At 39.3% G+C, this 22,222-nt stretch overlaps 1 protein-coding gene across 2 annotated transcripts in view; it reads left to right on the forward strand.

Annotated features, from left to right (window-relative positions):
* Positions 1-22,222, forward strand: part of Smarcc1 (SWI/SNF related BAF chromatin remodeling complex subunit C1) — a 109,371-nt gene that overhangs the window by 41,705 nt on the left and 45,444 nt on the right. For both annotated transcript variants that reach the window (XM_021171250.3, XM_085828063.1), the window contains exons 13-19: positions 4,874-4,911; positions 9,902-10,023; positions 10,774-10,845; positions 12,733-12,846; positions 13,816-13,969; positions 14,733-14,846; positions 17,926-17,985. In XM_021171250.3, the coding sequence (XP_021026909.1) occupies positions 4,874-4,911; positions 9,902-10,023; positions 10,774-10,845; positions 12,733-12,846; positions 13,816-13,969; positions 14,733-14,846; positions 17,926-17,985 (674 nt within the window). The remainder of the gene's footprint in view (positions 1-4,873; positions 4,912-9,901; positions 10,024-10,773; positions 10,846-12,732; positions 12,847-13,815; positions 13,970-14,732; positions 14,847-17,925; positions 17,986-22,222) is intronic.

Raw genomic sequence — 22,222 nt, forward strand, 5'->3', positions numbered from 1 at the left:
GAGCCATTGTTTGCCGTTCTCCAAGTGACGTGCACCTCACAGTGTGTGGTGTTTACTCAAAAAGTAGCGTTAACTTGGCAGTATTGTTCCTTCACTTGAAAATAGTTATCAGCTGAGTTTTCAAGAAATAACCCTAATGAAAATACAGTTTGCAGTATGCCTCTGTGTCTGGGCCTGTTCGTGCAGGTGTTTGATTATGAGAGGGTCAGAACGACTCATAGTACAAGTTCTTATTTATTATTGAGTGTATGATGCACTTGCAGGCATAAATGTGGCAGTTCAGGTGTTGATGCAGAAGACAGCCCTTGTATTCCACTATCCTTTCACAGTGGAACTCGGGGTGGATTGACCCTGAGTGCTCTAATTGTGGAACCTTTCCCCAGCTTTTTTCATTTCATCTTTTCATGTTATATTTCTTGGCTTGCTCCACAGTGGTGCATGTTTCTGTCTTAGTGTCTAAAGTGTAACAGAGCGTTTCTACTGACAGCATATCAAAGAAGATAACAGACATAGTGTGAAAATGTTTCTGTTTTATTTTGATGCTATTATCAGATCTTGTTATTTTGCCTTCCATATATTAATTTTTCTCTTTCACAACTGATAATTGCTAATTCAAAGGCCAGAAAGAGAAAACCTAGTTATAAGTAGGCTTTATTTCTCCTGTTGCATGGATAATGTGGAAGGTTATAAAACTTGATGTTCTTCGCTGTGAAATTCTGCGAAACAATGATGGCAATTTGTAATTTATTTTCCTAGGTTATTTTGGGTTTTTTGGTTTGTTTGTCTTAAGTCATTTTGTGTTTGGATTTCTGGGTGGGCTGGAACTCACTATGTATCTACCAGGTTGGCCTGAAACTCTTCTAGTTGCTGTGTTCAAAGTGTGTACCACTATGCCCCTAAGGGTTTTTTGTTGTTGGTTTGTTTTTTTATTTGTTTTGAGTCAGGTTCTCTGTGTAACCTTAGCTGTCCTGAAACTCACAATGTGGAACAGGCAGGCTTCAAACTCAGAGATCTGCCTGCCTTTGCCTCCTGAGCTCTGTCATTAAAGGTGTGGCCACCATACCTGGCTGGCATAAATCTTTATTTCAGAGCATACATGCAGGAGTTGCCTATGTGAAGAGATCTTAAAGGCTCTGGACACAGTTAATAGAAAAGAAATAGTAACATAGATTACCCTAATTTTCTTAGTACATATTGTACACTTGTATCAAAACATACCACTTCACTTGGACACTCTAGCTGAAGCTGCCGTTGCTGTCCTTTGGAGAGTTAGTTTCTTTGAATATTAACATACCACTTCACTTGGACACTCTAGCTGAAGATGCCGTTGCTGTCCTTTGGAGAGTTAGTTTCTTTGAATATTAACATACCACTTCACTTGGACACTCTAGCTGAAGCTGCTGTTGCTGTCCTTTGGAGAGTTAGTTTCTTTGAATATTAACATACCACTTCACTTGGACACTATAGCTGAAGCTGCTGTTGCTGTCCTTTGGAGAGTTAGTTTCTTTGAATATTAACATACCACTTCACTTGGACACTATAGCTGAAGCTGCCGTTGCTGTCCTTTGGAGAGTTAGTTTCTTTGAATATTAACATACCACTTCACTTGGACACTATAGCTGAAGCTGCTGTTGCTGTCCTTTGGAGAGTTAGTTTCTTTGAATATTAACATACCACTTCACTTGGACACTATAGCTGAAGCTGCCGTTGCTGTCCTTTGGAGAGTTAGTTTCTTTGAATATTAACATACCACTTCACTTGGACACTCTAGCTGAAGCTGCTGTTGCTGTCCTTTGGAGAGTTAGTTTCTTTGAATATTAACATACCACTTCACTTGGACACTATAGCTGAAGCTGCCGTTGCTGTCCTTTGGAGAGTTAGTTTCTTTGAATATTAACATACCACTTCACTTGGACACTATAGCTGAGGCTGCTGTTGCTGTCCTTTGGAGAGTTAGTTTCTTTGAATATTAACATACCACTTCACTTGGACACTATAGCTGAAGCTGCCGTTGCTGTCCTTTGGAGAGTTAGTTTCTTTGAATATTAACATACCACTTCACTTGGACACTATAGCTGAAGCTGCTGTTGCTGTCCTTTGGAGAGTTAGTTTCTTTGAATATTAACATACCACTTCACTTGGACACTATAGCTGAAGCTGCTGTTGCTGTCCTTTGGAGAGTTAGTTTCTTTGAATATTAACATACCACTTCACTTGGACACTATAGCTGAGGCTGCTGTTGCTGTCCTTTGGAGAGTTAGTTTCTTTGAATATTAACATACCACTTCACTTGGACACTATAGCTGAAGCTGCCGTTGCTGTCCTTTGGAGAGTTAGTTTCTTTGAATATTAACATACCACTTCACTTGGACACTATAGCTGAAGCTGCCGTTGCTGTCCTTTGGAGAGTTAGTTTCTTTGAATATTAACATACCACTTCACTTGGACACTATAGCTGAAGCTGCCGTTGCTGTCCTTTGGAGAGTTAGTTTCTTTGAATATTAACATACCACTTCACTTGGACACTATAGCTGAAGCTGCCGTTGCTGTCCTTTGGAGAGTTAGTTTCTTTGAATATTAACATACCACTTCACTTGGACACTCTAGCTGAAGCTGCTGTTGCTGTCCTTTGGAGAGTTAGTTTCTTTGAATATTAACATACCACTTCACTTGGACACTATAGCTGAAGCTGCCGTTGCTGTCCTTTGGAGAGTTAGTTTCTTTGAATATTAACATACCACTTCACTTGGACACTATAGCTGAAGCTGCCGTTGCTGTCCTTTGGAGAGTTAGTTTCTTTGAATATTAACATACCACTTCACTTGGACACTCTAGCTGAAGCTGCTGTTGCTGTCCTTTGGAGAGTTAGTTTCTTTGAATATTGCTGTCCTGCTTCATTTCTATCTCATTGTAATATGAACCTTGATGCCAAGGGCATTTTGACCTATTAAGTGTATTTTTCTCAAGTTTAATAATTTTTATTGATGTGTATGTGGCTGAATGTATGTCTGTGTACCATGTGTACAGTGCCCTCAGATTTAAACAGTGCCTGTCACATTCCCTGGGACTAGAGTTACAGACGACTGTCAGCTGCTGTGTGCTTGCTTCAGATATAACCCGAGTATTCTGAGTGCTCTGAATCACTGAGCCGTCTCTGCCACCCCTCAAGGGCACATGATTCCCTTCTGCTATATAGTTATATAAATTTATATTATTTCTTTTATGTTTGAGGAGTTGGAAAAAAGCAAAAAAAAAAAAAGCAAATTGGTATGGTTTGCCCACTCAGAGAACCATAGCACAGTTTTTTAATAGCATGAATTAGGATCCAAGATAAGGATGTCTCTCATGTGATGTCAGTTTCTGTGAGGTGTCAGGACTTGTCTTAGTTACTCAGATGTGTCAAAGAATGGTTTTCTGGGAGGGGCGGGGGGTGGCTTAAACCCACGTGCATGCAAGGCATCCTGTAACTAGCTCTGTAGACCAGAGATCCGTCTTCTGTTTCCCCAGGGCTGGGAATAAGGATGTGTGCCGCCATCACTTTTGTTTGTTTCGTTTTGTTGTTGTGGGTGGCAGTGGTGGTGGTTTTTTGTTGTTGTTTTTGGTTTGCTTCTCTTCTCTTCTCTTCTCTTCTCTTCTCTTCTCTTCTCTTCTCTTCTCTTCTCTTCTCTTCTCTTCTCTTCTCTTCAGATGCTGTTGTCCCTGAGTTATCTGGATTTCATTTTGTTGACTGGCCTTGAACTCATAAGATATTGGCCAGCTTCTGTTTCCCTTGTGGTTAAAGGTGTGAGCTCCCATGCCTGGCTACATCAGATACTTTTGTGCATTTCCTTTTTTATATTTTATTGTAATTTTTATTTAAGTGATTTTTGTATATGATTTCATTTCTGTTCATCACTCTGTAGACCAGGCTGGCCTAGAACTCAGAGATCTTCCTGCCTCTTTCTCCCAAGTGCTTTGATTAATGGTGTACACCACCACCTTCTGGCTTTGCTTAAAATTTAAATAAGAAAAAAAATTTTTTTTGATAAATATTTGACTACCTGTATTGATATAGACCATGTGTGTTCAGTGCCCTTAGAAGTTAGAAAAGGGTTAATGGATAGTTGTGATCCACCATCTGGGTGCTGGTAACTGAACCTAGGTCCTCTGCAATAATACAAAGTTCTTTACTGCAGAGCCAGCCCTTGATTTCCCTAATGCATTTTCTATAGGTTTTTCTTATTCTATAATCAACACTCAGGTCATAGACCTGCTGTCATCAGTAGGCATGTACTTTTTGTTGTCAAGTAGCCCACATTGGCCTCAAATTTGGAATCTACCCATCTCTTCACAATACTGGGGTCAGAGACCTGGGCCACCGCGTCTCCTTTAGTCACTAATACTTTTCCTCGGCTTTACCCATCCCAGGAGACCGGTTCTTCATCACATCTCTTACAAGATCTTGTTATCAGCCGGGCAGTGGTGGCGCACGGCTTTAATCTCAGCACTTGAGAGGCAGAGGCAGGTAGATTTCTGAGTTCAAGGCCAGCCTGGTCTACAGAGTGAGTTCCAGGACAGCCAGGGCTACACAAAGAAACCCTGTCTCGAAAATCCTAAACCAAAACAAAACAAAAAAGATCTTGTTATTAATAAGATCTTTATTGTGATACCAGCATTATAACTGTAGAAATTATGAACTTACCATTTATTTAAAAGTTGGTATGACCATTTGTCTCTCTCCATTCACATAGAATGACTATTTCTTTATTTTGAATTTGTTAGTAATGCCTATTATTTATTTTCTCTGTCGAGTACCAGTTTTGTAAAGTGTAAAGATTCTGCATAACTCAAAAAGCAAAAGTGATCATTAAAACAACTTGTTTTAATTTTGCAGATGAGCAGGATGAAGAAGCAGTTACAACAGGAGGAAAGGTAAAAAGTTTATTTAGGCCTGAAATGAGAGAAGATTCTTAGTCATGTGCACTGAGCAGAAGCTGAACTGTGTATGTTCAGATTGGCCTCAAACTGACCTGTGTCCCAGGATGTCCTTGAACTATTGATCACCCAGTTTGTCCCTCCTGACTACTGTTCACTGTACCTGAGGGGCTTGCACATGCACTAGGCATGACCTGGTCCCCCAGTCCATCCCTTGTCTTGTAGCATTTCAATTTCTTGATCAGGCTTGTGCGTACACTCCTGTACCTAGTTAGTTTTGGTTTTGGTGTTTTGATTTTGGTTTTGGTTTTGGTTGTTTTTTGTTTCTGTTTTTGATTTTCTCAAGTGTTTCAAACTTTCCAGTTGGCCTTGGCCTTGAACTTCATGGCTGTCTTTCAGGATGCTAAGATTGCTGTCATTAACTACCACATACAGTTACATTTCTTTATCCAGTTAAGTTTCATACTCCCTGATAATAATTATATTGGGGGAGGATAATTTTGGTTTTGTTCTTGTTTTTTTTGGGGGGGGGGGTTATTGTGGTGGTATGGTTTGGTTTTTTGTTGTTGCTGTTGTTGTTTTGTTTTGTCTTGTTTTGAGACGGGGCTTGTCCATCATGTAGTCCTGGCTGTTTGTGAACTTGCTTTGTAGACCAGGCTGGCCTGAAACTCACAGATCCTCCTGCCTCTGCCTCAGAGTGGTAGGAGTGACATGTGTCACCACCACCTGGCAATCCTTGTATTTCTTAGTCAGAAGTCTCAGTGAAAACAGCCTTAGCATTTTCCAGGACCACCTCACAGGGTATAACCCTTAGTCCCGTCCTCTCCCTGTTTACAGAGTAGCAATCATAGCCGACTGTGCTGGTTCAGATTAGTACTATAGGTGCCTAGCCTTGACTTTGTTACCTTCCTGCTGTTTGTAAGGGTGTAGTATAGACTGCAGCTGAAGTTGGCTGTTGATACTTTTAATCTTTCTTGGGCAATGTTACTGGTCACTGATCCTGAAAGCATTAGATGACAAGTAGGGTTGGCTGCTTCTTTAAAAAAAAAAAGCAGGTGGGCTTAATTTCAGTCCCACTTGTATGTTTAGCTATTAATGGTTATCATAATATTTTATTACTGGTTTTAATTTTTTTGAGATAGCATTTCACCCTTCACCCCCCTGCTTCTACGTGATTAGAGGCATGTACCTCCATGCCTGGCAGAAAGCAAAATTTCTTGGAATGACTTTTTACTTCCTAAGTCTGTTTGTAATAGAAATGTTACAAAGTAATGTTTAACATTACATATTTTTGTTTTATGCATTTATGGGAAGATTTTAACATGTCATAATTTAACTATTTTTTGAAAGGTGGATTGTTTTTGTTTGTTGATTGTTTGTTTTTTGTTTTGAAGCAGGATCTCTACATAGCCCTATTTGTCCTTGAGCTCACTGTGTAGACTGGGCTAGCCTGGAACTCACAGAGATCCCAATCTGCCTTCCAAGAGTTGGGATTAAAGGCCCAATAGGGTTTGTTTTTGAAAGCCCGAGTCTTGTGAATCTTGGGCTTTTCTCATTCACTGTGTGACTCAAGCTGACATTGGACTCATCCGAAATCGTGAGCACAGGTTCTCTAGGTGATGTTACCATACCAAACTCATGTAACTAAAGTTAAAAGAATCAGATACGTGTTGGCCTTGGCAGAGTCAGGGCTAGCCTGGTATACATTCTGAGGTTCCAGGACAACCAGACCTATACAGTGAAGGACCTCTTCTCCCTCGAAAAGAATCAGTGGATTCTTCAATAAACTTTTGTTTTCTGGTTGGGTTCATTGCAATCACTGGCTTTTATTAAGGAAATACTGATTTTTTTATTACATTTTCTACATGTGTATACTCATGTCTGCCATGTCACGTGTGTCTGTACGTTAGAGAACAACTTTCATGGGTAGAGCCTCTCTTCCCACTATGAGGCTTCCAGGACTCAAATTCTTGGTGGCAGGCATTTTTTCCTTGTTCCAAGGGGAAAAACTTAGGTCATAATTGATTCATCAGACATAGTTTAACCAAACCCAAATATAAGCACATTAATACTGAGAATATTTTTGTTAGCTTCCTTCTTTTGAGGAATCGGTTTTGTTAATGGATAATAATTTCTCCACCATACTATCCAGTACTTTCTGCTTGTACATCAAATTTCATTTTTTAAAGGTAGTTTTATTTATTTATTTATTTATTTATTTATTTATTTATGTGTAAGTACACTCTAGCTGTCCTTAAGTACACTCTAGCTGTCCTCAGACGCACCAGAAGAGGGCATCAGATTTCGTTACAGCTGGTTGTGAGCCCCTATGTGGTTGCTGGGAATTGAACTCAGGACCTCTGGAAGAACAGTCAGTGCTCTCAACCTCTGAACCATCTCTCCAGCCCCCCTTTTTTTTTTAAAGATTTATCATTATATGTAAGTACAGACTTCAGATGCACCAGAAGAGGGTGTGAAATCTCATTATGGGTGGTTGTGAGCCACCATGTGGATGGTGGGATTTGAACTCAGAACCTTCAGAAGAACAGTTGGTGCTCTTAACCACTGAGCCAGCTCGCCTGCTTGCTTGCTTGCTTGCTTGCCTTCCTTCCTTCTCTCTCTCTCTCTCTCTCTCTCTCTCTCTCTCTCTCTCTCTCTTGTTTTTTGAGACAGGGTTTTTCTGTTAACAACAGAGAATTTAAGGCTCTCATGAAGTTAACTCAGACTCGGCTGGCCTCTAACTCACAGAGATTCCCTTGCCTCTTCTTCCTGGGTGCTGGAATAAACGGCTTAATACACTGCTGCCTTACAATTTTCACCTGTTTAAAAATTGATCTTACTTTACTTATTGTGTTTGTGGGTACACTCAAGACATGTAGGTTACATAATGAGGGTCAGAGGACAAATTGTTACAGTCACTACTTAGGGTTGAACTCAGGTTCCAGGCATAGAGACAAACCCCTTTGCCCACTGAGCCTTCTCACCAGCCCATAAAAATTCATCTTAGGAATATACTGACATGTACTGGCATGTTAAGTAGTATGGCCCAGGAAATTTTGGTCAAATCAAGGTTAAAAAAAAATCAGTCTCTGGAAAGAATATAGATTCAAAATATTTAGAAAAACATTTCATAACTTTAAAAATTATAAGTAATGGGCTGAGGAGATGGCTCAGTTTGTGAAGTAACTGCTGCTTAAGTTCCAATCCCCAGCACCCACAGCAGAGCCTCATGGGGCAGCAGTAATGGGACCTGAATTCCAGATCTGGGGTTGGGGTAGTGGAGGTTTTTCTACCCACAAAGCTCATCCATTGCCCATTCACCACAGTCAGATCAGGGCCTCTCAGGTTCATTCAGTGACCATTGCTCAAGAATGAGCCACACATTGATAGAGGAAGATACTTTATGTAAATTTTGTGCTTAGACACATACCTGCTCACACTCACAGCATTTATATAAATATGTGCATATTTACACACATGTACACACACTAAAAGTTGATAATTGGCCAAGAACTTTACTGTGTAGAACATAGTAACAGAGTTTTATTATGTAGAAATGTTAACAAATTCAGAAATTTCTTCTGCCTCCTACATTCTGGGATTAAAGATACCATGCTACCATGCCAAGCTTCCGTAATATTCTTGATTAAAAACCATTTATTCTAGTCATGAATAGAAGCTTTAAGCTATCTTTTGAAGGTGTGATCTATCTTACTGGAAATGGCTTGTCCGGTGGCTTAGCTAACGAAAGCAGTAGCTCTACAACTCCCAGACCCACTGAAAGGTAGAGGGGCGGAGCTAGCAATGCATTGACCTCTGACCTCGACCTTCCACTCCTGCTAACAAGGAAAAAGGAACCCAAAAAAGAAAGTAAAGGGCAACAATTATAAAACATCTGCGAATGTGAATATAACTTACAGTGTGTAGTCTGTGGTCAGGTTTGCTCTGAGAAGAGATATCAGTAAAAGAATTTCTAATGCAGTTGAACAATTTCATTTTAAACTGGTAGGATTGGAACAGGGTCTAAGTATGTAACACAGGCTATGGATAGAGTATGTGTGCCTGCAATTGTGAGAGAAAAAGTTGGAGGACTGGGTCTCTTCTGACATGTGGGGCCTTCCCTCCGTAGCCCTAGTTGTCCTTGAACTCCCTGTGTACATAAAGCTGGCCTCAGACTCATAAATGCTCCTGCCTGGGTCTTTACAGTTGCTGAGATGAAAGGGCTATCACAAAACTCAGTTTTAATAGCCAAGTAACTTCTAGTATAGGCCCTTTAGCTGTGCTTCCTGGACATGTGATGTGTTTATAATTCAATGCTTCTGTGTATTTTTCTTTTTGTACAGAAATATTCAGTAGTTGCTATTTTAACTCTTGCATCATTATGAGGAATTAATGAGTTAAGGTATATAGGGCTATTCGTAGGTACTCTTACTTAGTATTTAGAATAAAAGCAATCTTTATGTTATGTTAGTATCCTTACTTGTAGTTGAGATTTGTGACCCTGAAACTGTATGGTCACAGTTGTCATCACTATTGTGAAGGGCTTCAGAGTCTTCAGGGGTTAAGAGCACTGGCTGCTCTCCCAGAGGATTCAGCTTTGATTCCCAACACCCATGGGTTAACACTCAAAACTCCTCTCACCCTGATAGACACTGAATGCATGTCCCACATGCCAGCATACACTTACTGTAACGATTAAAAAATTAAAAATCTCTTGTGAAGAGAGATTTGATACATGTATCAATTCTTGAATGAACTAGTGTTACTTTTATATGATAATTAATATTTGTCATTAGTTAATTTTAGCATTCTATTTGATAAGGGAAAAGTACAGTTGTTTTCAGCTCTCCACTTTTATTCTGTTAGAAATAAATGTTTATACTTGAGAATTGTTTTCTTAGTCCTTCAGATTGGATGTTACCTTTCATTGACCTCTGTTGTGTGTGATTTGTCTGTTCTCGCTGTGAACAACACATTGTTTTTTTAGGAAGATGAAGATCCCAGCAAAGGTGATCCAAGTCGCTCAGTTGACCCGGGTGAAGACAACGTGACAGAACAGACCAATCACATCATTATTCCCAGCTATGCATCCTGGTTTGATTATAATTGGTAAGTGGGATTTTAACACCTTAAGCATGGTACAAAGGGGTGGAAACACTTAACCGTCCCATCAGATCTGCGTTTACCGTCTTCCCAGTCTCCCCAATAGACAGCATGGGCAGCTATCTTTATAAGCATGCTCTTCTTACTGTGTTACCATGCAGTGGTGCTCAACCTGTGAGTCCTTCAACCCCCTTTGGGGGTTGCATATCAGATATTTATATTATGATTGATAATAGTAACAAAATTATACTTAAGAAGTAACAGTGAAATACTGTTAGGGTTGCGGATTGCCACAAGATGACAGCCTAGTGTTTAGAAACCTCAATAGCTATGATGGCTGACTTCATCATCGTGTTGCTGAACTCAGTAGTCGAATTTTCTGCTATACAGCTTCCAAAGGTCTTTTCATTTTGAGCCTTTTTATTTTCCTAGTGTTATGAAAATGGATGCTGACATTTATAATGTAGTTTGAGACTGGGTCTTGTGCTTTACTGCATACTAACACCAGACTTCTGTCAGTCTTGACTGTATCAGCTGTTGGTGTTACAGATCTGAACCAATGTTCCTAGAAAACTCTATCACTTATAAAGCTTTAAGGGTGTTATTTTCCTCTCATACGTAAAGAACGTTGTCTAGTACAACCAGTCTTATCAGCCGGCAGCTTCTTAGCTTTCCTTTGAGAAGTGAGGAGTGTATTAGCTCTGCTGTAGGGTTCAATGCTCTTTCAAAACCATCTGCCTCCTTCTTTTCTTACAGTATTCACGTCATTGAACGGCGCGCACTTCCTGAGTTCTTTAATGGAAAGAACAAATCCAAGACCCCTGAAATGTGAGCCCAGTGGTTTATAAAACTTCCTATGTTCACAGCATGAGTTTGTTGGTTTGGTTTGATGTCTAAGTGTTTTGTCTACGTGTGTATGTGAACCACGTGTGTGCAGTGCCTGTGAGGGACAGAAGAGAGACTTGAGGCTGGAGCTGTAGAAGCTTACGAGCAAACCTGGGTCATCTGCAAGACCAGCAGCAAGTCCATGAGCCCTCTCCCCACAATTCCCACTGGTTGTTTTTGCTTTTTGTTTCTTTTAATTTGCAAATTCGTGAGTACCACTAAAAAATCATTCATTTTCCACCATCTTAACTTCAAAGTAATTTTTAATATTTTTTTCTTCCTAAATTTCAGATTATGTGTATGTCAGTCCTAGCACTTAAATATTGAATGTAATAAATGGTGTTTACTAGTGGTTTCTCATAATAGCTTTTAATTATTTCTATGTGTGTTAGGATTTGCATACATTCTCATATAATGATATGGCAGGTAATAAATCTTTATCTTCCTGATAGATTATTAATTACAAGCTTATTATAGGATTATTCAGCTGCACTTGAACTGAGTTAAGTTTTCTAAAGCATTAGCTTTTGATTTTGGATTAGAAATAAACAGGAAGGAGTTTGCTCTTCAGGAAGTATATCTGTCTACTCTTTGTGAGCTGTTGTATGTATGTATTTAAATTCTTGTTTGTTTGCTTGTTTCTTTGCCCTTTTATTTTGTAAAAAAGGGTCTTGCTGTGTACATTAGGTGAGCTCACAGTGATGTGCATTCCTCTTTCCTGAGTGCAGGGATCAAAGTGTATTATCAGGCCTAGCTGTCCTTCATGGAACAGTAATCTTTTTCTGTTGCTAGCATGTAGTGCCATGATATGATTGTTTCGCAGTTACCCTGTTTTAGAGGAGAACTGACTTAAATAGTATTCCATGTAAAGTATAGCATAGGCAACAATAAATATACTCTCTTTGTATTTTTCTATGTTAATTAGGGATTTTGTGTCTTGATGTCAGAGATAGTGCTTGCTAACCTAATACCGATGTATTGGAGTCACCTAAATCCAGATTGGACTTTCAAAACCTGTATTGATTTTTTTTCCATGTTTTTAAATATTTAAGGGTTTGGAGAGTCATCTCTTTTAAAATTAGACTTTTCTATTTTAGCCTTTTTCATCTTGTAACTGAGTCATTTTTATCCATGCGTGTTCAGTAGTCTTTTTGCTCTTACATAGTTGCCCTTGTTTGTTTTCAGACTTTTCTTTTGCTTTTTAGCTAAAAAAATTGTTGGTAGATGTCATGATCCTTAACACTCTGTAAGACAAGTTTGTGACCAAAGTCCTCCAGTATGCCGTAGAATCTGCTGTGACGATTTTCCTAAGTTTCCTTTGTGCTCTTGTCTTGCCCTGCATTGATCTCTGTGGTCGTGGTCTGACGAGGGCATATTGCTGTGTCAGAGCAAAGTTCTTCAATGAGAAGTGAGAGTATTCAGAGATCGAGATAACAGAGCTGAGATGTTGAGTTTTGGCTGAATCATTGTCTAGCCCCCAGTTCAAGACAACAGTGCTTTGTGTGTCAGTGTCCTTGAGTAAATGAACAGGTGGACTTTATCTTATAGAGTGATTTGGAGTATTAGGTAAGCTCCTTTGCACACGGTATGGAGAACACTGCTTAGCAACCAAGACCAGATGTTCACGTTACATTGGCTGTATACTTGTTTTGCATCTTACTCATTATGAATTTATTTGAATTGTTGATATTTGGTACATTGTCAGTGTTGTTGCATATTACTGTCTTTTGGGGTGGGGGCTATAGTTGTCAAGAATTTTTACTTTGGGCTTCGGTAATATTTTACCCAAAGATGTATGTCTACATTATAAATTTTGCCCTTGTATTTTAGATACTTGGCATATCGAAATTTTATGATTGACACATACCGTCTAAACCCTCAAGAATATTTAACCAGTACTGCTTGCCGACGAAACCTGACTGGAGATGTGTGTGCTGTGATGAGGTAAAAATGTTTGACTTCTGTCCTGTACTGTAGGTGCTTAAAGATGCATTACTGCTTTTATATCTAGCCAATTTTGTATTTTAAGTTCTTATTATTCCTACTTACCTGCATCATGTGTGCAAGGGTTAAGCTTGCAGTTAGAGAAATGCATCAGCTCTCCTGAGCAGGCACCAGCGGAGAGGCAGTTAGGAACAGCCTGACGTGACTTCTGGGGAAGGAATTGGATTTTCTGAAAAAGCTTACCTTTATGACCAATTTAACTGGGAGCTCATTCTTACAGGGATTCTGTGTTTTTTTATAATCTGTGTTTCATAGATTATCTGTTTTTTTTTTTTTTTTTTAGGTTTTTCGAGACAGGGTTTCTCTGTATAGCCCTGGCTGTCCTGGCACTCACTTTGTAGACCAGGCTGGCCTCGAACTCAGAAATCCGCCTGCCTCTGCCTCCCGAGTGCTGGGATTAAAGGCGTGCGCCACCACGCCCGGCTATATCTTTTATGGCCAGATTATAAAATAACAAGGGATTTGGGTGGGAGTATATATACCATCCCAGAACAATATTTAAATTTGGGTTTTATTCTCTGTATTGGGTCAGAGAATCAATTCTTTCATCTTGGAACAGAGAGGATTTATTCTGTATTTCCTGCATTAAGAGAACTATTATTTGATGGCCATGGTGGTATATGCCTTTAATCCCAGCCCTGGAATGACAGACAAGCAGAGTTCCTTACAGTGAGTTGCCAGAGCTACACAGTAGTACTACCTCAAGATGGAACCAAGCACCCATAGCCATCATTTGACGTTGTCTTCAGGTTGTGTGTTCTCACTAACACAGTGCTAACATACTTGGCTGTTTGCAGCCTGCAGAGAAAATCTTCTCGTCCTTCTGTTTTGTTTCTTAAGTGCACTTTTGTGGATTCACAGATGAAAGTTAGTCACAGTATTATAATTTTAAAAGTTTTCATCTTTCAGGGTTCATGCCTTCTTAGAGCAGTGGGGTCTTGTTAACTACCAAGTTGACCCAGAGAGTCGACCCATGGCAATGGGGCCTCCTCCCACCCCTCACTTCAATGTGTTAGCTGACACACCCTCTGGGCTTGTGCCGCTGCATCTTCGATCACCTCAGGTAAGTTAGTGGTGACTGCTCTGTCCCAGTGCTGCTGCCGACCAGTAGGTTTCTGATGGCTTGTTTTGTTTTTCATTTCTCCTAGTGTTTAAGGTAATATTGTGTCATCAATTGGTAAGACCTTCTGCTAGGAAATTAGCACATTTATTAACACTTTGCCATCAGTGTCACTAGGCAGTAAGCAGGTCATACAGAGAGTTGTCATTAAGTCTGTGTCTGGGAAGTGGGCATTAAAAACCCTTATTCAAAACTTTACTCATGATTTCAGAAGGAGACATGCATTGTTTTGAAAAGATTACTGTGGCAAAAAACAATAATAGGACATTCATACTGTATTTCCTCTTCATTGACAAAGAGAATATATCATTAGCAGAAAAATTGCCTATCTTCTCTGATTTAAAGATTGCATCAGAATTAACTGGTTTTTTGTTTTGTTTTGTTTGTTTTCCAAATTGAATTTATTGCAGTTTACCATAGAAGTATACTTAAAATTTTTTTGTCCTTTCTTTTTGTGGAAACTTGCCTAAAGTGGTTATTTTGATAAATTTTCATATTTGAGACATTGCTATGTAATTTGGACTCCTGGAACTCACTCTATAGACTAGATAGATCTCAGTTAACATCCACCTGCCTCTGAATCAAAGGCGAGTGCCAGCATGCCCAGCTGATTAAGATGATCAGCCAGTCTGAAGTAATTTTTAGATAACTTGTACACCTTTGCATTTAAACAGTAAATCCAGTCATTTTGTCATCTGCCTCACAGGTCCCTGCTGCTCAACAGATGTTAAATTTTCCTGAGAAGAACAAGGAAAAACCAATTGATTTGCAGAACTTTGGTCTTCGAACTGACATTTACTCCAAGAAAACACTGGCAAAGGTAAAGGCTTGTGAACCCACCATAGCCTCCTGCTCGATTGTCTGCTTTCTCTTACAGCACATCCAGTGTCCGATAGACAGCAAGGTGTCTGCTCGGGTCTGGCGTCCTTTCAGCAGTCACTTGTATGATTAGCAGATAGATACTGTATTAAGTAATCCATGGATTTAACAATAAGATCTTTTTAGATGTTAAGAAGTGTGTAAATTTTTACTCGCTAGATAACTATGGACAGGGTTTTGTGAGGGCACTGCAAGTTGAAAAGTAAATGAAAGCATATAGTAAGAATAGTGACCTTGTGAGCACCTCCAGCGATCCACCCAACTATTGAGATTACAGAGCAGGCTAAGCAGAAAGAACAAAGTACTGGAGGCCTGTCAGCAATCAGAAGGACTCATTTATATGAGTGAAAGAGAAAAAAGTAAGGAAGAGGATTGATAATTGGCTGTGTAATGGCTAATATTATTCAAGAAGTGATAAAAATATTTACATTCAGAGAGTGACATGGTGGCTTAGCATTTCACGGTAGTTGTGACCAAGCCTGACCACCTGAATTCAGATCCCCAGCAAACACAGAAACCCTGATGTGATAGCACCTTCTGTCAACAAGAAAGACAGGAGAATACCCATGAAGGTAGCAGGTCCACTAGCCTGGAGGAGGCTACACAGAGGCACACAGTAAAAGGGACATTGCCAAAACCATGGTGTAAACTGACGGCCCACACCCAAGGTTGTCCTCTTACTTTAAAAATATACACACACATTATGCTCCTCATTCAAAAATAAGCATAGTTTTAAAACTATGATAAAAGCAAAACAAGGAGGGTAAAGATATAACTGAGAAAGAGGGCTGGAGAAATGGCCAAGAGGTTAACAGCACTGACTGCTCTTCCAGAGGTCCTGAGTCCAGCTCTCAGTATCACAACCACCTGTTATGGGATCTGCTTCCCTCTTTTGCTGTGTCTGATGACAGCGACATTGTATTCACATCAAATAAGTAAATAAATCTTTAAAAGAAAATAAAAGTAATTGAATTTAAAGTCATGAAACACGCTTGATGTTACATTAGGTTTAAATGTCAGAGGACAAAGAATATTATATTGTAAAGTAATTAAAAACCCATTTGGATCTGTATTAAGTAATCCATGGATTTAACAATAAGATCTTTTTAGATGTTAAGAAGTCTGTAAATTTTTACTAGCAATTGCCAAACACCACACAAAATTCCTCAGTATGAAAAGAAATGAGCTCAGATAGACTTACATTGGAATCAGCAATGGCTCACAGTAGGACAACATTCCAAATATGCCTGCCTTTCTGAACTACCTGGCGTGTGCCGTTGGCTCCGTCTTTAGACTCTTCAATAGCTCAGCATGTTTCTCTGACAGTTTGGCTACTGCCTTCATTTGGGCTTCCTTATTCTTTTTGTTTGTTTTTATTTTTTTGAGACAGGGTTTCTCTGTGTAGCCCTGGCTGTCCTGGAACTCACTTTGTAGACCAGGCTGGCCTCAAACTCAGAAATCCGCCTGCCTCTGCCTCCCGAGTGCTGGGATTAAAGGCGTGCGCCACCACTGCCTGGCTGGGCTTCCTTATTCTTTTTTTTTTTTTTAATTTATCTATTTATTATATGTAAGTACACTGTAGTTTGTCTTCAGACATCCCAGAATAGGGCATCAGATCTCATTACAGATGGTTGTGAGCTATCAATCATGTGGTTGTTGGGATTTGAACTCACAACCTTCAGAAGAGCAGTCAATGCTTTGATTGAGTCTACAGAAACCAGAAGAGATTCTGGATGCTCTTGAACTGAAGTAGAAGATGGTTGTGAGCTATCATGTGGGTGCTGGAATTGAAGGTATGTGCTCGAGAGTGCTCTTATATTCTGTCATCTCTCCAGCCCTGTTTATTTTATGTACCTGAGTGTATGCACATTTTTGCACTATGTTTCTGTGGCATCCAGAAGAGGTCATTAGATCAGATCAAAGTGGAGTTACAAGCACTAACTACCGTGTGGAAGACTAGCCCTTTCAGTTATAATTTACCAAAGCATTTTATAACTGAAATAAATGAATAAAGTGTACTTGAAAGGCTGATACATGAATCAAATACTGAACAATTTTTTTTTTTTTTTTTTTTTTTGCTCTGTGCAGTGACATACCATTTGATATTTTCACAAAATACAAGTAGTAACAGTAAGTTTTTAGTTCCATGATGTGTGGATGTGAGAGAAAAAGAACTACATGTTATAAAAGTTTGTACATTTTATGTGATATGGAAAAATATTAATTGAAAATAGACTGACAAAATTTTAGTTAATGTTCTAAGTCTTATACAGCTATTTAAAGAAGTATAATTGTGAAATTATATATAGTCATATGTTCAATGGTACAAATATAATCTTAACTTGTATGTGGTGACTAATCCTTGTACCTAAGTGTTCTTGGACATAAAAACAAAAATACAGGAGCAACCATAGGATTATGTAAAAAATTAACAACATAGAATAAATTTTTGGTTTGGTTAAAATTTGTTTTCTTCAATCAATAGAATAGTGAAAGAGAAAATCCATTCCTAGAACTTGTCATATAGACTCAAGCTTGGTACCCCAGCACTCAGCAGGCTGATTGTCCTGCATATGAGACTAACAAAGTCAGGTCTACTCTCAAAAGCACCAAGAAACAAAGATGCTGAGAGATGGCTCAGCAGGTGAACTTTCTTAAAAGTCATTGTTCTGTGTAGCTCTGGAGAATCAAACTCAGGCTGTCAGACGTGGAAGGGAGAGCCTTCACCCTCTGAGCCATCTGGCTGGTTTGTAGGTTGGTTTTGTATAACTATGAATGATTTATCTTATTAATGCATTTTAGAATTGTATATCTAACTTATAAAGTTGAAATAAACTGTGACTAATGAAAACAAGATATTTAAGCACGCCAGACTTTGTGTTGAAGTTGAAGTCTTTGAATGTTTAGTTATTGGGGGACTCCTCTTGGTGATCAGTTCTGTGAGCTTAAAGAAATCCCACCTGAGCCTCATTTGCATACATTTGTGACCAAGTAAATAATGTCTGACTTTGTTTCTTTAGAGTAAAGGTGCTAGTGCGGGAAGGGAGTGGACAGAACAGGAGACCCTTCTTCTCCTCGAGGTAAGCTGACAGTGACAGTGGCCCTTGCTCACAGCTGATGCCTGTCAATTTCTTCTTGCTCTGGGGGAGTTTTGTTACTATTAATCTTTTCTAGTCTAGCCTTTTTGTATTGGTTTTAATCAGGTAGCTCTTTGTATGGTCCCATCTCATAATCAGAACTCTTGACTAGCCCTATCTGTCATAGATGGTAATTCAATAAGAGTGTGTGCTTCATCTCACAAGTAAACATAGCTTGTTATTTAGTGTTATAAGGAGAAATTACTGTACTTTAGGTGAAAAATGCAGCAGTTCCGTCTGCACACTGATGTTGTAAATGACCTCCACATCTACCTTTAAGATTAGTGGATGGGGCTGGAGAGATGGCTAACACATTAAAGGACAGACTCACAACCAAAAATATGAGTGGATAGTAAATACAGAATGAGGTAAGAATTCCTGAGCTACAGTTTACCCTGTGCAGGCTGAAGAGAACTGCTATATCTGTAAACAGTACGTTTTCTTTGCTGCAGGTGGATCCTATGTTGGGGTTGCCTTTTCTTTTAGGCAGGAGGCAGGGATTATCAACATGTTTATGTTGATTCCTTACCTGAGCAGCATTGTTTACTAGTAACATCACCCATAAAAGCAGTTCATGTAGAGCAAACACTAGCTTAAAAGGCAGGTTTCCAGGTATATACCCTCTAATCCTAGCATTTGAAGATTGCAAGTCCTATGCCTTCCATGATTAGATAGGACAACTTAAAAACCTTCAATGAAAAAACATCTTGCATGCATGTAAACACACACATTTTATGGTCTTGCACACTCGTAGTTCCCGTATTCAAGAGGGTAGACCATTTAGACTGTATAGGATGCTTTGCCTCAGAACCCAGTGCAAGTTTCTGTCTGTCCTTTCCTATTTGCACCTTGGCCTACAGTGTACACAGTGAGAATCCTTTTCTCCAACCTTCATAACTGTTAAAAAAAAAATTCATTTCTGTGATGTAGGCCATCAGGTAAGACAGTTTTGAATAGAAGGGCTGGTGACAGCACTCTTCATTAATCACGACAGTAGGAGAAAGAAATGAGGTAGCCAGGGGCTTTGTTTTTGTTAGTGTGTTTCACATGTGTGGGGGCCATAAAGATGTCATGGAAGGCAGTTCTTCCCTTATGGGGACCAAGGATGGAACTCAAGTGCACAGGCTTGGCTGCAAGTTCTTTAACCAGCTGAGCAAAATGCCTGGCTTTTCATTCAGTGTGATGTCCAGACATTGTAGCTACTCAGTGAGTTCCAGCTTCCAGAAGATGCCCTGTGTCCAAATCAGGTGGAGACCAATACTGGAGTATATAACCTGACTGATATTTGTCTCTGTGCACATGCGTAGGCATTCCTATTCACATGTCCTCACGATGAAGCTTCAGAACAGTATGAATTGAATTTTGACTAAACAAAATTTAGATTTGTCCCTAAGGGTTGCTTTATTGGGGATTGTTTCTAAAAATATTTCTGGCTATTTTTGAGACTGGCATTGTTTGTTTTGAGACCCTGTTTCTTTTCATAGCCCTGACTCTCCTGATACCCACTATGTATACCATTTTGCTCTCAAAGTCAGATATTTGCCTGTCTCTGCTTCCCGGTACCTAAGAATTAATCCATGTTCCACCATATTCAGCCTTGGTTTTATTTTTAAATCAATTTAAATTCCTTTATTAAAGCATAATTCCTTGGTAAAAATATGGAAGACAATGCCTTTGTTTATATTTATCTTTTTTATAAGCGATATTTGAATTATAATATCAAGATTTAAAATAATCAAAGGTAGAATGTATAGCAGAAAAAAGAATATAGTTTGTAGTGTGTTTTAGAAATATAAGCTAATATGTTTGCTGTTGTTTTTGTTTTAATGTTTATTGATGTTTTGCTTGTATGTATGTTTGTGTTAGGGTATCAGAAACCCTAGAACTGGATTTATAGGTAGGTGTGAGCTGCCATGTGGATACTGTGTGAATTGATCCCATTTCCTCTAGAATAGCAGCCAGAGCTGTTAATTGCTCTCTGGCCTCTGTATTTGTTTGTTTGTTTGTTTGAAGTTACTGTATAAGGTCAAAATGGAAATGCTTAATTAGAAACATCAAAATTATATGCAACTCGGGAAATATATCATCTCGTCAGATTTTTTTTTTTTTTTTTTTTTTTTTTTTTTTTTGGTTTTTCAAGACAGGGTTTCTCTGTATAGCCCTGGCTGTCCTGGAACTCACTTTGTAGACCAGGCTGGCCTCGAACTCAGAAATCCGCCTGCCTCTGCCTCCCGAGTGCTGGGATTAAAGGCAAGCGCAACCATGCCCAGCTCTCGTCAGATTTTTATCTGCACTGTGTGAGGAGATCTTTTATTTTAAAACTTGTCTCTGTGGAAGTTTTCCCCTCTGAATGTTGGCTCTTCAAATAAGAATGTAGTTCATCTTTGGCAAATATATTAGAGCTTCTGTTGCTGTGAAGGGACACCATGACTAAGCAACTTTTAGAGGGAAAACGTTTAATTGGAGCTGAATTTCCAAGGTTTACATCCATTATTGTCATAACAAGAAGCATGGTGGCATGCAGGACACATATGGTGCTGGAGAAGGAGCTGAGAGAGCTCTCTATCCTCGGGCAATAGAATGAGACTGCCAAACCAGGGCTAGCTTTAATATAAGACACCCAAAGCCCTCCTCCACAGTGATAAACTTCTTCCAACAAGGCCCCACCTCCAATCGTGCTGCTCTCTAAGGACCAAGCGTTAAAACACATGTGTCTATGGGAGCCAAATAACCAACAGAGCAGATAATACTTTCGTTTTTAAACATTTGAATGTCATGACTGGGAGTTACCTCAGTGGTAGCTTGTTGGATTTTGAGTTCTAGTGATAGGAAAAAAATATTTCCCTGAATATAATGTTTCATTATTGGTGTGTTAGCAGGATAGTTAGATTTCTTTTCTGTGATAATCTAGGTTCTTGTGATCGATAATAAATTTTTGTTGGTACTTTGATTTAGCAGTGTAATAGGTACTACAGATCAAGATAATTTTCATTAAGGAAATCACCAGTGAGGCACATACGGCCAAAAATATGCACGTACAGTTTACAGTGCAACACACATGCACAGCAGAGTCTCTGTGCAGACTTAGATAAAGGGTAGTTGCCTTGGAACAGCATGGGTGCAAGGGTGAGGTGGCTCGTTGTGTTAAGTACCGAAGTAACTGTACATCTTCGAGACAGCTTAGAGTGGTGTTTGAGTTCTGATGAACTCCTCAGCCTCAGGAAGAGGAAGTGTGGTTGCTTTGATTTTTTTTTTTTGTTTGTTTTGATAGATAGATAGATAGATAGATAGATATTGATGAACTGTGAAGTTAATGAAGGTAAGAGAGAGAACTTGTTTAACTTAAACATTCTCCAAATTTGTAATAGGTAAGGAAAAGCTTTTACCTAGGACACACAAAGTTCTGTTCAGATCCCAGATCCCCTCCCCTACCACCACCACCCCCAAAAAGAGCATGGTAGGAAATAGCATTAGCAAACCCTAAAAGGTTAAGAAAAGTTATTTTGGGCCGGGCGATGGTGGCACACGCCTTTAATCCCAGCACTTGGGAGGCAGAGGCAGGCGGATTTCTGAGTTCGAGGCCAGCCTGGTCTACAGAGTGAGTTCCAGGACAGCCAGGGCTACACAGAGAAACCCTGTCTCGAAAAACCAAAAAAAAGAAAAGTTATTTTGGTCTTTACATTTCCTTACTATATTTTCTGTATCTAACCATATGCATTCATAACCATAATTAGTTTTTGGTTTTGTTTGGAATGTTTTTCAGGAATTTTACAAAAAGTCTAAATTTTATGACTCAGTCTGTTTTGTCCTCTCAATCTTTTACTATTAGTCTAAATTTTTATTAAAAATACACTGTCTTGGGGACTGGAGAGATGGCTTAGTGGTTAAGAGCACTGACTGATCTTTCAGAAGTCATGAGTTGTATTCCCAGCCACATGGTGGCTCACAACCATCTGTAATGAGATCTGATGCCCTCTTCTGGTGTGTGTGAAGACAGCTATAGTGTGTTCATATAAATAAATAAATCTTTTAAAAATACACACACACACACACACTGTCTTGTAGACCTTGGTGTGTTTGTATGTATACATGATTTATGTGGAGTGCAGGACAACATGGGAGTCTGCTTTCTCCTAGCATTATTTGGGCTACTAAACAGTGACTTCACCTCTCTGCCTTC

The sequence above is a fragment of the Mus caroli genome, unplaced genomic scaffold, assembly GCF_978045245.1.
Source record: "Mus caroli unplaced genomic scaffold, Mus_caroli_1 scaffold_11, whole genome shotgun sequence".
NCBI classification, from domain to species: domain Eukaryota; kingdom Metazoa; phylum Chordata; class Mammalia; order Rodentia; family Muridae; genus Mus; species Mus caroli.